This window comes from Chenopodium quinoa, unplaced genomic scaffold (genome assembly GCF_001683475.1).
Source record: "Chenopodium quinoa cultivar QQ74 unplaced genomic scaffold, ASM168347v1, whole genome shotgun sequence".
NCBI classification, from domain to species: Eukaryota; Viridiplantae; Streptophyta; class Magnoliopsida; order Caryophyllales; family Amaranthaceae; genus Chenopodium; species Chenopodium quinoa.
Window position 1 is genome coordinate 287,685 of NW_018742899.1, and position 14,407 is coordinate 302,091.

General features: G+C 35.4%; 1 protein-coding gene and 1 long non-coding RNA gene across 2 annotated transcripts; both read right to left on the minus strand.

Annotated features, from left to right (window-relative positions):
* Positions 1-364: 364 nt before the first annotated feature.
* LOC110726982 lies at positions 365-5,521 on the minus strand. The gene is made up of 3 exons (XR_002512448.1): positions 5,465-5,521; positions 574-626; positions 365-482 (listed from the first exon to the last, which is right to left on the minus strand). It is a non-coding gene; the product is annotated as an uncharacterized LOC110726982 (long non-coding RNA).
* Positions 5,522-7,167: 1,646 nt separating this feature from the next.
* Positions 7,168-10,605, minus strand: LOC110727005 (histidine kinase CKI1-like). Its single transcript, XM_021906540.1, has 6 exons — positions 10,186-10,605; positions 9,648-10,023; positions 8,984-9,558; positions 7,783-8,831; positions 7,473-7,701; positions 7,168-7,377 (listed from the first exon to the last, which is right to left on the minus strand). The coding sequence occupies exons 1-6, from the start codon at positions 10,603-10,605 to the stop codon at positions 7,168-7,170; spliced, it is 2,859 nt and encodes a 952-aa protein (XP_021762232.1).
* Between the last annotated feature and the right edge of the window lie 3,802 nt (positions 10,606-14,407).

The window sequence follows — 14,407 nt, forward strand, 5'->3', positions numbered from 1 at the left end:
TAATGCAGCCTACTTGAAAGTCCAATCACTTCGGATCTCTATACTATTTCACTATGTGTGTCATTTCCGCTTCATTGAAACGGAATAGGAATGCCTTGATTCTTGTTGACAATAAAGGTTTATACGAAGTAGATCTTAATGTACTGGTCATCAAACTAAAAGAAGTAAAGACGCACAAAGAATGAAATGTGGTCATCATACATGGCTAAGAACCGATAAGAAATCAGTTAGATAATACTATGGCTACAGAGATCAGCACCTGAAGACTATCAGAAACTATTCCATTCAGACCATAGTCTATGATAAGTGCTCCACCGCCATCAGAACTTATTCTTTTAAAAATGGATTCAGTCAGCTACATTGCCTGTGGGCAAATCTCAATTTGATTAAGCTTGTCTACTTCCTCTTTCACAGCCCACTTGCAGCGCTTTGCAAGAAAAACAGTTGCAGGTGTAGGCGCAGGCGAGAGAACAAAGCGAAACCTAAAGAACAATAATGCACAGAGCAACATATAACTAAAATTTCAAAAAATGCTAAAGCATTTGGTAGTATCAAAAAATCTGGAAGTCTTACGCTGAATCTTCTTCTATGTCAACCATTTTCTCACACCAACCACGAGAAGCCCTCTGCAGATGAACTCAACATTAAACGAGAAATGTGAATAGAATTTGCCCAAAATTAAATAAAAACAATTGCTTATAGCAATATCTAATTGCAGATGGTTCAGAATAGTAAAAAAGGTGAGATAGCAAGAACAGCTTGAAGAATGTCAATCATACTGCACAAGTAGAGGTGTCCACCGTGCGAGTCGTGCGAGCTGGGTTAGGGTTAGGTGGGTCGCGGGTTGGGGTTTCATGACACACGGCACGACACACGTAGGGTAGGGTGGGCCGGGTCGTGGGTTGGGTCGGAGAAGTTGGACACACCAGGGTTAGGTTCGTGGGTTAGACGAGTCGTGGGTGGGTCGAGCTGGGTTTGTGGGTTAGACGGATCGTGGGTGGGTCGAGCTGGGTTTGTGGGTTAGACGGGTCATGGGTGGGTCGAGCTAGGTTCGTGGGTTAGACGGGTCAAGGTGGGTTAGTGAGTTAGGGTGGGTCGAAGGGTGGGTTAGTGGGTTAGGGTCGGGTGGGTTTGTGGGTTAGGTGGGTTAGGGTCGGGTGGGTTAGTGGGTTAGGGTCGGGTGGGTTTGTGGGTTAGGTGGGTTAGGGTCGGGTGGGTTTGTGGGTTAGGGTCGGGTGGGTTCGTGGGTTAGGGTCGGGTGGGTTGTGTGGTGTTTTAATTTTTACAAAATTAACAATTTGATGGCTTGCTCTTAATTAAGATGTCTACGTATCCTTATATTATAAAATAAGGAATCAAAGCCAGCGTAGTTCTTATATTGTACTTCTTTTGAAATTTGGGGGGGGGGCTTGGACCTATCTTTAGAAAACTAAAATTTAATTTTGCAATTAAATTGTAATTTTCGAAAAATAAGTTGCCTACGTATCCCGAAAGAATCAAAGCCCACGTAGTTCTTAGCGTACCTGATTTAGACTTTTCTAGCCACCCATGTTTGTTGCATCATCATCCCCGGAAGCTGCATCATCCGTTGACGACTCCAATATCATCACAGGATCATCTTCATCGTCTTCGTCTTCCTTTAAACCTTGAGTTCTTCTTTCAGCTTGATCCCAATCTTTCTTACAAACACAAATTTGAATGCTTTCCGGAGTTAAGCGAGATCTTTTTTCATCTAACACTCTTCTACCTGCACTAAAAGCAGACTCGGAAGCAACAGATGAAGCGGGAACTGCAAGTATATCTTTTGCAATTCTCGCCAATATAGGAAAACTTTTTTTATGTTCTTGCCACCATTTTATAATTTGAAAGTTGTTGTTGGTCTCATGTTGATATGACAAATAATCATTAATAGCAAGTGTTGAAGAAGATGATGATGAGAATGATGTAGATGCTTTGTGTTTTTTTTTCATAACTTTATCAAGAAAACCAAATCTAGAATCGGAAGTGCTAGTAGTAGTTGGTGTTGCCAAATCAAAACCATAAATAGATGCATAATGATCATAAAGGTCTCCCAAAACAGATTTGCATTTGTTAATATATTCACTAACATCATAATCGATACTTAAACTTGTATAATAAAATTCTAAAAGATTTTCCAAACCTTCAGCTTTGACACCGGGGTCAAGAATAGCAGCAATTCCATAAATGATTGGAAATTCACTAAAATAAGTATGCCACTTACGTTTCATGCTATCAAGAACGGGACGAAGTCCATCAATCTTCATATGCTCTTCGATGGTGTGAACAACTTTAACACACTCAATTATGACTAAATGAACGTTAGGCTCATAAATATAAGAGAAAATATGAGTTGCACTATCAAAAGCATTTAAAACATCACGAACAAAAGAAGCATTAGTCCAATGACTTTCGGTTATTAACTCAGTAGGATCAACACGAGTCTCATTGTAAAGTTGGGTCAAAATATCACGATACTTTATAGCATCACTCAACAACTTGAAAGTAGAATTCCAACGGGTAGGGGTATCAATAGACCATTGTCTTTTCTTAAGACCTCTCTCTTTACACATAGCTATGTACTTTCTTCTAACTGACTGAGTAATCCTAATCCATTTTATAACTGTTCTAATTGGGTTTAGCAATGGTTGCAACTCAGCGAGACCCTCTTGAACAGACAAATTCAAAATATGAGCACAACATCTAACATGCAAGAGACTACCACCCAACAACAAATTCAACTCGGAGTCATTTTTCAAATAGTCAATACACTTTGTGTTTGCAGTTGCATTATCAAGAGACAAAGAAAAAACTTTATTATTCAAGTGAAATTCTTTTAAACAATCCAAAATACGAACTTTGATGTTAAAACCGGTATGCCTTTCTTCCATAGCTTGAAAACATAGTATACGTTTTTGAATAAACCAATCATCATCCACCCAATGAGCAGTAATGCAAAGAAAAGGTTCGCCAAAACTAGAAGTCCATGTATCACTTGTAAAACTAACACGACCATCAAAAGTACGAAATAATTCAATCAAACCACTCCTATACTTATAATAAGAAGTTTGTGTATAACGTCTTAGGGTATTTCGGGGGACACGAGTAAATGCAGGTTGTAATGCAACTTTATTAAAATGCTCAACGTTTGCATTTTCACCGTAACTAAAAGGGTATTCATTAGCAATAACTAAAGTACTCATTTCATCAATCATTCTATCTTTATTATAAATGAAAGGTGTACCTCCGCCGGGTTGGTTCATGTATCCACCCAATTGTGTTTGGACGCCACCCCCCGAAGGACGGGGGCCGTTTTCGAACAAGTCGTGTTTATTTTGCAAATGCCGACTCAAGGTTCCGGTTCCATCTCCCGTTTTCCAATTATATGACTTGACATTTGCACCTAGCGCCTTGCAAACTAGGCATGTACACGTGAACCTCTTTGGTTGACCAGGTTGCCATCCCGGGGGTGTGACCTCAACTCGTTCAAAATGTTTCCACACCCAAGAAAAATGTGCTCGACCTCTACTTTCACCGCCACCACCTTTCATAAATCAAATTATTAAAATTAATTTTTAAATGCTATTCATGAAAATAAGCTTTTAAATTTTAAATATTTTAATTATACTTATTTAAACGCATTTTTCATGGTAATTAACTAATTGTAAATCATAGAAAATTGGAAACTAAACTAACTTTATAATCATTAATAATAGTTTTTTTAAATATTCATAACAATAAAAATTTAATTAGAAATTACCTTGAGATGAAGGTTGAGATGTTGGTTGCGATGGAGGTGGCATAGTTGAACTTGATGATTGGTGGGACTCGTGGGAGAAATGTTGTGGTGGAGACGTTTGAATATTTTGCCTATCTCCTAAACCATAATCTCCATATTCATTGACAAATTGGTTTAAATTTTCCGTATTAATTTCATACGAAAAATTTGCACCACCACTCCTTTGGCTACCACTTCGACCACCACTTTGACTCCTTCCCATTCCTCCTCTTGAGCTCATTTTTTTTTGTATGATTACTAATTATAATATGGAGAAGAACTTTTTTTTTTAGAATCTTAAGAATACTAATAATAATATTAAGGAGATTTTTTTTAACAAAAATATAACTCTATATAACACTTGAGAATTTGAGAACAATAAGAATTTTTAAGTAAGAGAGAAAGAAAGCTTGAATTTGTGTGGAAATTTGAGTGAAATGGAATTGGTATTTATAGGAAAAATAGAATGGATGATCATACACTTAAAAAACTAGCCGTTAGATACAAAAAACTAGCCGTTAGATACAAAAAACTAGCCGTTTTTTTTTTAAAATGGATGTTAGGCCGTGCGGGCCGTGCGGGTCGTGCGAATTGTGCGGGCTATGCGGGCCGTGCGGGTTGTGCGGGCCGTGCGGGTTGTGCCGGCCGTGCGGGTTGGGTGGGTCATGCGTGCGGGTTAGGTGGGTTGGCTCGTGCGGGTTGGGTGGGTCATTCGTGCGGGTGGGCCGTGCGGGCTGGGTTGTGCCAGGTGGGTCGGGTTAGGTGGGTTCACGGGCTAGGTGTGTCGAATTAAATGAGTCAAAACGGGTTGTGCGATTTGGGTCGAATCAAACGGGTTAAACTGAGCTGGGTTGAAATGGGTTGTGTCGAAAATTTTGGACCCACGACACAACCCGGATTAAATCCGAGCTGTGCCGGGCTGTGCCGGATTGAAACCGGGTCGGACCCACGTGACCCACCAGCCGTGCGAGTTAGGGTGGGCTGGGTCCAACCCGGCCCACTGGCCACCTCTATGCACAAGTGACAGAAAGGTAATGAAAATCATGCCAGACAAATTTCCTAACAGCTGCAGCATGCATACTTCTTCAAAAACAAAAGAGATGAGTCTTCTCAGCCATGTTTCCTCATAACAGCTAAATTTTGATTGGTTAATAACTTACCATAATACCATATTACACCAGATTTGAAAGCTTAATTTTGCACTTCTCGACAAATTTAATCTGTTTCCCTGTTCTAGACAGTTATTTCATTTTGGGAAATAAAGAATTCATTCTTCTTAGCTCTTGGGTTCAGGAATTCCTATACAACTTAAGCAACACAATAAAAGCTTTTTCTATTCTTTTTAGTAATCAATGTATCGGATTTAATTCGCCCCAAGGTTGGGAACTACTGATTAGCTCTATCTACAAAGATTTTGGATTTGCCCATAATAATAAAATTATATCGGGTCTTTAAATGAATCGTATGTTACAATATCAGAAGTGCATTTAACACCTCTAGCCTCTTGAGACATATATTTGATTTTTAACCATCATTCATAAGTTAGACTTGACGCAATAGCACATGATAACTGTAAGCATACCTAATGTTACATCCTCAAAAGACCCATGGACTTTCAGCCATCCACCACAACAGAACCACAACAAACCAGGAAATAACAAAACCAACCTGAAACTGATGAATAGGTAAAGCGTCATAAAACTCGTGGGCAATGATGATTGTTGGCACTGAAGAAAAAGTAAGATAAGGTCACACAAAGCACATTGTCACTTACAATCAGAAAGAACTTCAGTACATCTAGTCCATGTACACAGTTTATTTTTACATCTGTATAAAGTCAAATACTTAGGTAAGAGAACTAAGCCTACATCTTCTTGTTTAAATGTATTCCAAACATCTTTGAAAGCATCAATAAATAATCTCTTACACATACAGAAGTCATAAGAGTTATAGTATTACAAAGAAAATATTGCATGTAATCCAATATCGTATGAACTATTATTGCATGTAATCCAAGGTTTTATAACCTATATATGAATTATAACACAACCTAAATGGCTACACAATCTTTCTCCTGGCACTCAGGTTCCCACAGTAAACTCTTTCTTGTTTTCGCTCTTCGTTATTGTTGATTATCATTAATTACATTCAAGTTAGCACAAACGTTAATCCTTTCAATCTTCCGTTCTTTTTTATTGCAACATTTAAGTTTTTATACTATTAAAATTTGAATATTAATTAAGAAAAATCATAATCATATAGGGTCTTGTTAGAACCTTCAAGATATACATACTTTACAATAACTTTTTATAATTATAAAATTAATGATATTAATGGCTAAACTTGTGCTTTGACAAGCATGAAACTCTAAATGTTACAAAATATAAAGAACAATGACTAGAATGAGGAACATGTTAACACATCCTAGCTATTACTCCAAGAACTACTCAAAATCACTATGTGCCATAGGAGCATGGCTCTATAAGAAGCACCAAAACCACTTCCCCTACTACACAAGCATTCTTTGAGAATCTAATATCTATTCAAATTTAATACTTGTATTTTTTAAGATATGTGTTGATGTTTAAAGAGGTACAAAGGGTAATATACTAATACCGTAAAGATTCAATATACTTTCGTAATCCAACGGTAAGCTAATTAGCAAATTAGCTTGTTAAGACAAAAAATTTTAAACTAATTTCTTTTATAGCTAGTTTGTGTCTTAGCTACTAACTTATGTTTTAAAAGAGCTTTAATTTCTTAATTAGAGTTTTAAATTTAACTTTATTAATATATTAACCTCTCTTTTTGGCAAGGTTTTTCTCAAGCAATATAGCTTGGTCAAGCTAATTTCATTTTTTAGCTCCAATAATCAAGCGAGTAGCTATAAATTTTTTCTAAATTACTACCAAATCCCTAACTACAGTAATTAGAGATGCTCTTTTCTTGTGAACTTCTTTTTCCGTCTTTGAGGAAAATGGCATTCATAAATGAAGGCTGATGATTTTAAGATTTTTCTTTGAATGTTTTGTTGCCACTTATTAGTCAATACAATGAATACAATTTCTAGAAGTGGTGTATTAAAAATTCGAAGAAAAGTCTTAATTTTTTTTTTATTAGCTCTCATTTGGAATCTTAAAAGAAAAATAAACATAACATAAATACTCCTTCCACTTTAAATGTTTATCAATATGAAGTACTACGTACTTAATATATGATTTTTAAAACGCTTGCATATATTTATATAATCCATGCAGATTACAAAACCCAAGTACCTGCACAATGCAAAAAATCCAGATTTTGCAGGCACATATATAAGGACCTATATAATTATACATAATTAAAGTACATGTATAATCTATACAAATCTCTTATATTAACAGATGCTGTACTACTTTTAGCAGTTCTTCACCACGGAGTGGCTTTGTCAGGTGGAAATCCATTCCTGCCTCAGCAATCTTCCTGCCTTCTTCTCCATCCACCTCATGAGCCGACAGCGCGATAATCGGAATGTGTAGTCCATACTTCTTCTCTTCTTCGCGGATTTTTTGTGTTGCTTCAAAACCATCCATAACTGGCATCTGTGATATATTAAACACAAGATACCTCAAGTTAATCATCACTATGATTTACTGTTAGTTATAAGGTGAACAAAATATACATACGTGTAGCTCACCTGACAGTCCATGATTATAAAGTCATATGGAAATTTGAGGGGTTTTGCACTTGGTTGGTCGCTCAATGCTTTGCAGACCACCTCAAGAGCTTCTTCGCCATTTCCACATGTCTGAGTTTCGGCACCTAAACGCTTAACACTTGTTTCAGCGAGCTTTCGTTGTAAGAGATGATCTTCAACGATCAGAATTTTTTTCCCCTCCAAGGGAGATTTCTGGATGTCTACATTGCTGTTAACACAAAAATATGAAATTGAAAACATTTTCTCATCAAACACCAACTTGAAATGTGAATATACATCATTACATTACCTTGGAACTTCTTGTATTTCTCCTGTTTGAGTAGTTTTAGTCATCGATGAAGACTTCTCGCTGCTAGAGCTCCTTAGAACTTGAGGGATATCTTGCTCATTAGCAAAGTTATCCCTACAAGTAGTAAATTTCAAGCTTCGCCTTTTCCTAGCTAGCTTAATCTCCCCACTACTGGACTCACCAATATCTTCTTCAGTATTCGAATGTGTGTTGCTTAGAATTGCAATGTTGGACCTCTTTGATCTCCCATAAGAAGGAGATCTTATAGAATCTCCCCCAAACTCAGGGAGAAGCCTTATAATCCTTAATAAGCGTGATCCATGAAGAGGCTCCGATATGATAAGATCTGTCAAAGGGAGACTCTCATCTTGCAAACCTTGGAAGTGAGCTCTACGAGTGTCAGGCCTATCGAGCCAAACTACCTTGATGCAGGTCATGTAAAGGTCCTTTCTAAACTCAGATACCGATCTCTGCATTTTCTGAAAATTATCTCCTACATTGCAATCTATTACAAGTAGTATGCAGTTCACTGACCCTCGAATAGTGGACCTTTTGTACACCGGGAGTACTTCATTGGTATCATCCATTGTACTAAGAGGATTGAGTTTGGACCAACCTCTACCACTGCGTTCAGAGTTGCTACTCAAGCAAGCTCCTCGAGGAGGGCTCGTGTCTGACCTCCCTGACGAGGAGTTGTTATATTGAGGCTCAATGAGCATAGATTTGATCTTCTTAAGATTCGGAGAGAGTTGCTTCCCATGGCTTAGGACCTTCAAGTTTACTCCGAGGCTCTCCATGTATCTATGGACCATTCTTCTCCGCGCATCATTCTTGATTAAGAGAATCACTAGAGACTTATCACCTCTAGGACTACGAACACACGTGCTTAACCCTGAGCCCGAATTGATCTCCCTATGCTCAGTCAATTCTTGCCTTGGGTTATCCAAACATTCGTCTTGTACTATTAAAAAGATGTTGAACTTGAAGCATGTCCCTTGCTCACCGTTGGCTTTGTTCACAATTTCTATGTCTCCTCCCATCAATCTAACCTGCAAAATATTTTCATACACCTCGTTAGTGTTGCATCAAACACTGAATTTTAATAAAAAAATTACAAGTTAATTGTTGATTGGATGCATGAAAATATCAGTAACTTATTGCCAAATCAATTAACTTCAATTTTAGTGTTAAACATACATACCAAAGATTGGACAATGCCTAGACCCAAACCAGTGCCAACTTGCTCAGCAGAGTTTTCTTTGACTTGAACAAAGTTCTCAAAGATCAAATGGCGCTTCTCCTTAGGGATCCCGGGACCTGTATCTTCCACTTGGAACTCAAACTCCATACAGTTTGGATCTTGCTTGATTGTCTTCATGTCTTCGAGATCATTATATGCACGCTTATTCTTATGGAAGAAGCTCGACAACCTGTTTAACAAGTTGTTCCTGTTTGAGGCAATGATAGAGTTCTCAAAGCTTGGTTTCTTTGAATGACATGTGATGCAAATGTTCCCTTGTGAAGTGAACTTGACAGCATTGCTTAGCAAGTTGCCAAGGATCTGCTTGAGCTTGCCGCGATCACCTCTTACCTGGGAGTACCTGAAGATGGAACCATCACTAGGGTCTAGGATCACCTCTACTCCCTTTTTCATTGCAACCGGGTGGTGTAAATCAGCTACGTCTTCAATTAGTTGTGCTAAGTTGAATTCATTCTCCTCCAATTGCATTTTCCCTGCTTCTATCTTGCTGAAATCTAGGATGGAATTCACTAATGCTGCATATTTCAACAAGAAAGAAACACAAAAGATGAATTAGTTGTTATATATGAACAAAAAATGTGTGTATATATTATGCTTATATTACCTAAAAGGTCCTCAGCACAAGTATCTATCTTCCTCAAGCTAGAAGCAACTTCAGAAGAGGGAGGAAGATCAGCAGCAGAGAGTTCGGTCAAGCCCTTAATGCAAGCTAAATAGCCGCGAACATCATGATTAGCACTCGCAAAGGCCAAGCTTTGCTTTATGCTCTTTCTCTCAGCTTGTGTTGTTTTCTCCATTTCCCTCATGTACGCTGCACACAAGTGCACTTCCCTCCTAGCCGCTCTAACAATCAAAGTTACAAACGCGAACACATAAATTACCATGTCAACCACCATGATAATTTGAAGTATTAGTTCCACCTTCGTGTGATTGTGTACAATGCTAATTAATCCATTGCTTGGATAAGCCAATACATATACCTACAAGAAAATAAACCAAGGCTATTATATACATGCACAAAAATATTTTGTATTTTTAATATCATATTTTACACATATCATTAGTGAAAATTTCACAATACTATGTATATGTAATATTGACAATGTATCTTACATATATTGTGAAACGACAAGAACACGTACCATTGGCACCCTTGCAACATCAATCGACGAGCAATAGAAAATGAAATTGGCTCCTCCAATGTCTATGGACGTACCACTAACATTTGTAACACCATTGTCGATAGATTTGCATGAAATTTCACCAAGATTAGCTTTGTTGCTAGCTTGCACCAAAGCTGCTTTGCCATTCATAATTGTAATGTCGGCGTCTTTTATATCATCTATTAGTACCTTGTCATCACCAAGGGTTGCCATGTACAAGCTTGCACCCAAAACATCTGTGCTAGAGAAGATGGTTGTTATTTCATCACTTGAAAACCCGAGAGAGATAGCTCCAACACTACCTAGTCTCGCGGTATCTAAGAATAGACTTGACAATTCATTTTCGTCGTAAGTAATCCATCCACACCCTAACGATGCATAGCCATTCGAGCTATCCATTGCTTTTTGGAACCATGTCTCATTGGTTACAATAAGGGGTTTTGTGATCTTGGCTTCTCCTAGTAGTTCTCCACTAGTAGATTTTACTAGTTGAGTATACCAAGTGTAATGATCAAGATTATTTTTAAAAGTTGAGTTTGAGTATAATGCAAATATTTGATCATTATTTTTTATGTAAGAGAAGAAGAGACCATCCAATCCAATGTATGAAGCTTGGATTGTATGAGGTGTGACCAATAGTGATATAAATAATGCAGGCGCAACCTGAAAAAGTTTTGAAGCCGTTAGCTGCGCGTATATGATAAAAATTAAATAAAAAGTGATGATTCATAATCAATTGTCACATTATCCAACTTTTAGATATAGAATTTACCATGATTTTAGCTTCATATAAGTGGGGTCGCGAAAGTATGTTTGTCATAAAAGATTACTACTCGTATTATTTACGGACATAAGGACTATTATTTCCGGAAATAATAGAGTACTGATTAAGTGATTATACTACATAATAAACATAAGTCAAATTGATATATTTTTAGATATGTTGAATAAATGTTTGTAGGCATGTAGCGATACACTTTCTTACGCTTAAATAGTCATCTTCATAATAATTTTAATATATAGTATAAATTTTTGTAAAGTATTTTCTTTTGACAAAAAAAAACAAAAAAAAAGAAAAAAGAAAATGTTGGTTTGATTTTGTAAGACTGCAAATGATTTTGATTCTAGTTTCCTTCAATATAATTGATTTTAGTAGAATCAAATCATTTTTAATAAAGTGAAGTTTCTTAAATTTATTAGATTGATTGATTTCGTTCTCAATTTATGAGCTGCTACGAATAGCCTTTTAATTTATATAGTATTTTTTATCAATAAATTATATGGAGTAATACAAACTATTATTCATATAGTAATATGTTTTAAGGCTAAAAGCTGTAAATGATCTTCTCTTTAATACTACAAGTATTTCCATCCTACTAATGAGTAGTAATATCACTAGAAAATATTGTAATATGGAAAGTTACTGTATAATATCTTATTCTTTTTAGTAGCAAATAGTTATGGATTATATAAGTAAAAAAAAAAAATTTGCACCAAAAAAAACATAGTTAAAGGTAATTGAGATTTTTTTTTGAGGAAACTATTATATTATTTATAGAATTGGGTGATTTTATTTTTCTATAGAATTTTTTTTGCTATTCTTATATATAATATATATAATGGAGATTGTGGCGTCATTTCAAATAAAAAAGTTTACTTTGCAATAGACACAAATATTTATTACTCATGAATTTTTTTTTTGACAAATACTCATGAATTAATCATTCATAAAATCACTAATTTTGCTATAATCATCTTGGTAAATTAGTAAATCCAAAATATACATAGTATAAAACAAGATTACGTAAAAACTCCGTAGCATAACAAATCTCAAAAACAACACGAGAAAGGATGATTACAAACCTCCTTTTTAAGCTCGGAAAATAAAAGTTTGTCAAGCGTTTTATTAGTGTCCAAAACACTTGCTAGGTTGACGGCTGATGAATTAATGGGTGATATTAGTTTTGCTACGTCTTGAACTTTTTTAATATGTTCATAACGAGCATAGCTTGCTTCCATCTCCACAATTTTAACTAAATTTTTCGTTATATGATGCCATATTGGAATGATAACGATAGGCAACAACGGCACAACAAATGTCTGTAACATGTAACAAAAGCACGATTATATTTCAAATCATAGAAACGAGAATCCTCTCCAATCACTAAACAATATAGTTACACACAATAACGGGGGAGGGTTTCAAAATAACATACATAAAGAGATATCATAAAAAATAATTTTTTTCGGCTATAGAAATCAAGTAATAACAATTATTGCTTACCAAGAGGATGAAAAAAGTAACGGGCCTCATCGCGATTAATTTGACAATGTCCCCCATGAATGCTTGTGAGTTATTGATGGTCTGAATCCCATTGTTGTAGATGTATGAAAGAAATCAAGAAGAAATGAGAGCTAATTAGGAAGAGGTTTAATTTGCTCCTAATTTTTATAAGTTAATGTAACTATACTATCTTAAATTTTTATATGTTAATATATATATATATATATATATATAATGATAATTTAAATGATAATATTATATATTTGGCTCCGTTATTTTATACTCTCCATCACATTTTAACCTTCTAAATTATAGTTTATTCTTCTTTAATTAAAAAGGTCTCATAATATTGTGTAACTATTTTAAGTAAATAGAACACAAAATAAAAAGGAATACAATTATTATAAAGATAATATATAAGATTAAATTAGGAATAATATTATTATAGTTTATGATAGTTGTATTATACAAATATTCCAAGAATAAAAGATTTTAACTAAAAAAGAAGGGGGGAGTTTTGGAGGGAGAAAACAGTACCAGAAAGTGACACGTGTCATTCATGGTGTTTATTTTATTATTATGTTATTGATTAATGATGGTAAACATATTAATGATGGTAAAAATGTAAATACACATTTTTGTACACATTGTTGTAAACATATTTAAGGATATAGTTAGTAGCACACTATTTCTAAGAGTTAGCTTATACTTTTTATAAGGTAGGGATAGGAATTTCCAAAGTGACAACGCATTTAATTCACTTCTTTTTTTCATAATTAACCATGCTAGCATTCACTCCGTATTTCTTTCTCACTCTATATTCCTATATTGTAGAACACAAATTCTTGAAGCTACCACAAAACCTACGACCAATCATCACTGACGACTAACAACAACTTCCATCTTCTAACGCATCACTACCTCTAGAATGTAGACACCACTAACACCATCACCCGCCCCCTCCATAGTCCCAACCGCTTACACACAACCAGGTCATCATAATAGACAAAAAAAAAAGACCCTCTTTCGAACTAACACTGGCACAACCATTTAGCATTTCATTGCCTCTATACATGGAAGCACCGCATCATTGGGACAACAGTAAATCACTGGCTTCACCGTCAATTATATTACAAAAACCCTATCAACCCTTTCGGGAAAGTTGTGATTATGATAATCTACAACAACTTGATGCTTTGGGTGCTATTTTCGACAAGCCCTTGATAGTATTTGACATGTAATTTATTACGCGCGGCAGTGGCCGATGCTGGATTTTCGAGACGGTGAGTCAGTGAGTCACCGTCAATTATTGATCACAAAAATAAATTATTTTTTTTGGGTCTATTTCATAATTGATTTCAATCCAAAATTTTATAAAAAAAAATATTATATTATAGTCAAATTGATTTCAATCCAAAAATAAGATACAATAATCCATTCTACAATCAAATAGTATTTAAAAAATTCATCTTACAAGACGAACATACTACAAATAACATGTTTCTAACACATGTAACAAATAAATTGTATGCACCCATTACTCTTAATAGTAGCACAAAAAAAAAAAAAAAAAAAAAAAAAAAAAAAAAAAAAAAAAAAAACTTAGAGACGACTCGTAGTTTGATATAAAACTGATCTCTTTTAATTAAAAAAGAAAGTAACGAGGAAAAAGGAGTGGTACTGCTAGCATCTAAGAATAACCGGTCTCTTTGATTGATTTTTTTTATATATATATATAAATTGAACCTCTTTTTTTTTTTACTGGTGATGCATGTGCACCAATGTAGCTCCGCCCTTGGCGTGCGGTGGCTTAGCTTGTTGATTGATGGGTGAAAGACAATAAAATTTGAGCATGCAGTTTTGAGTATGGTTTTTGAAGAACCAATTTACAAGAAAGGTTGAAGAAGAATCAATAGA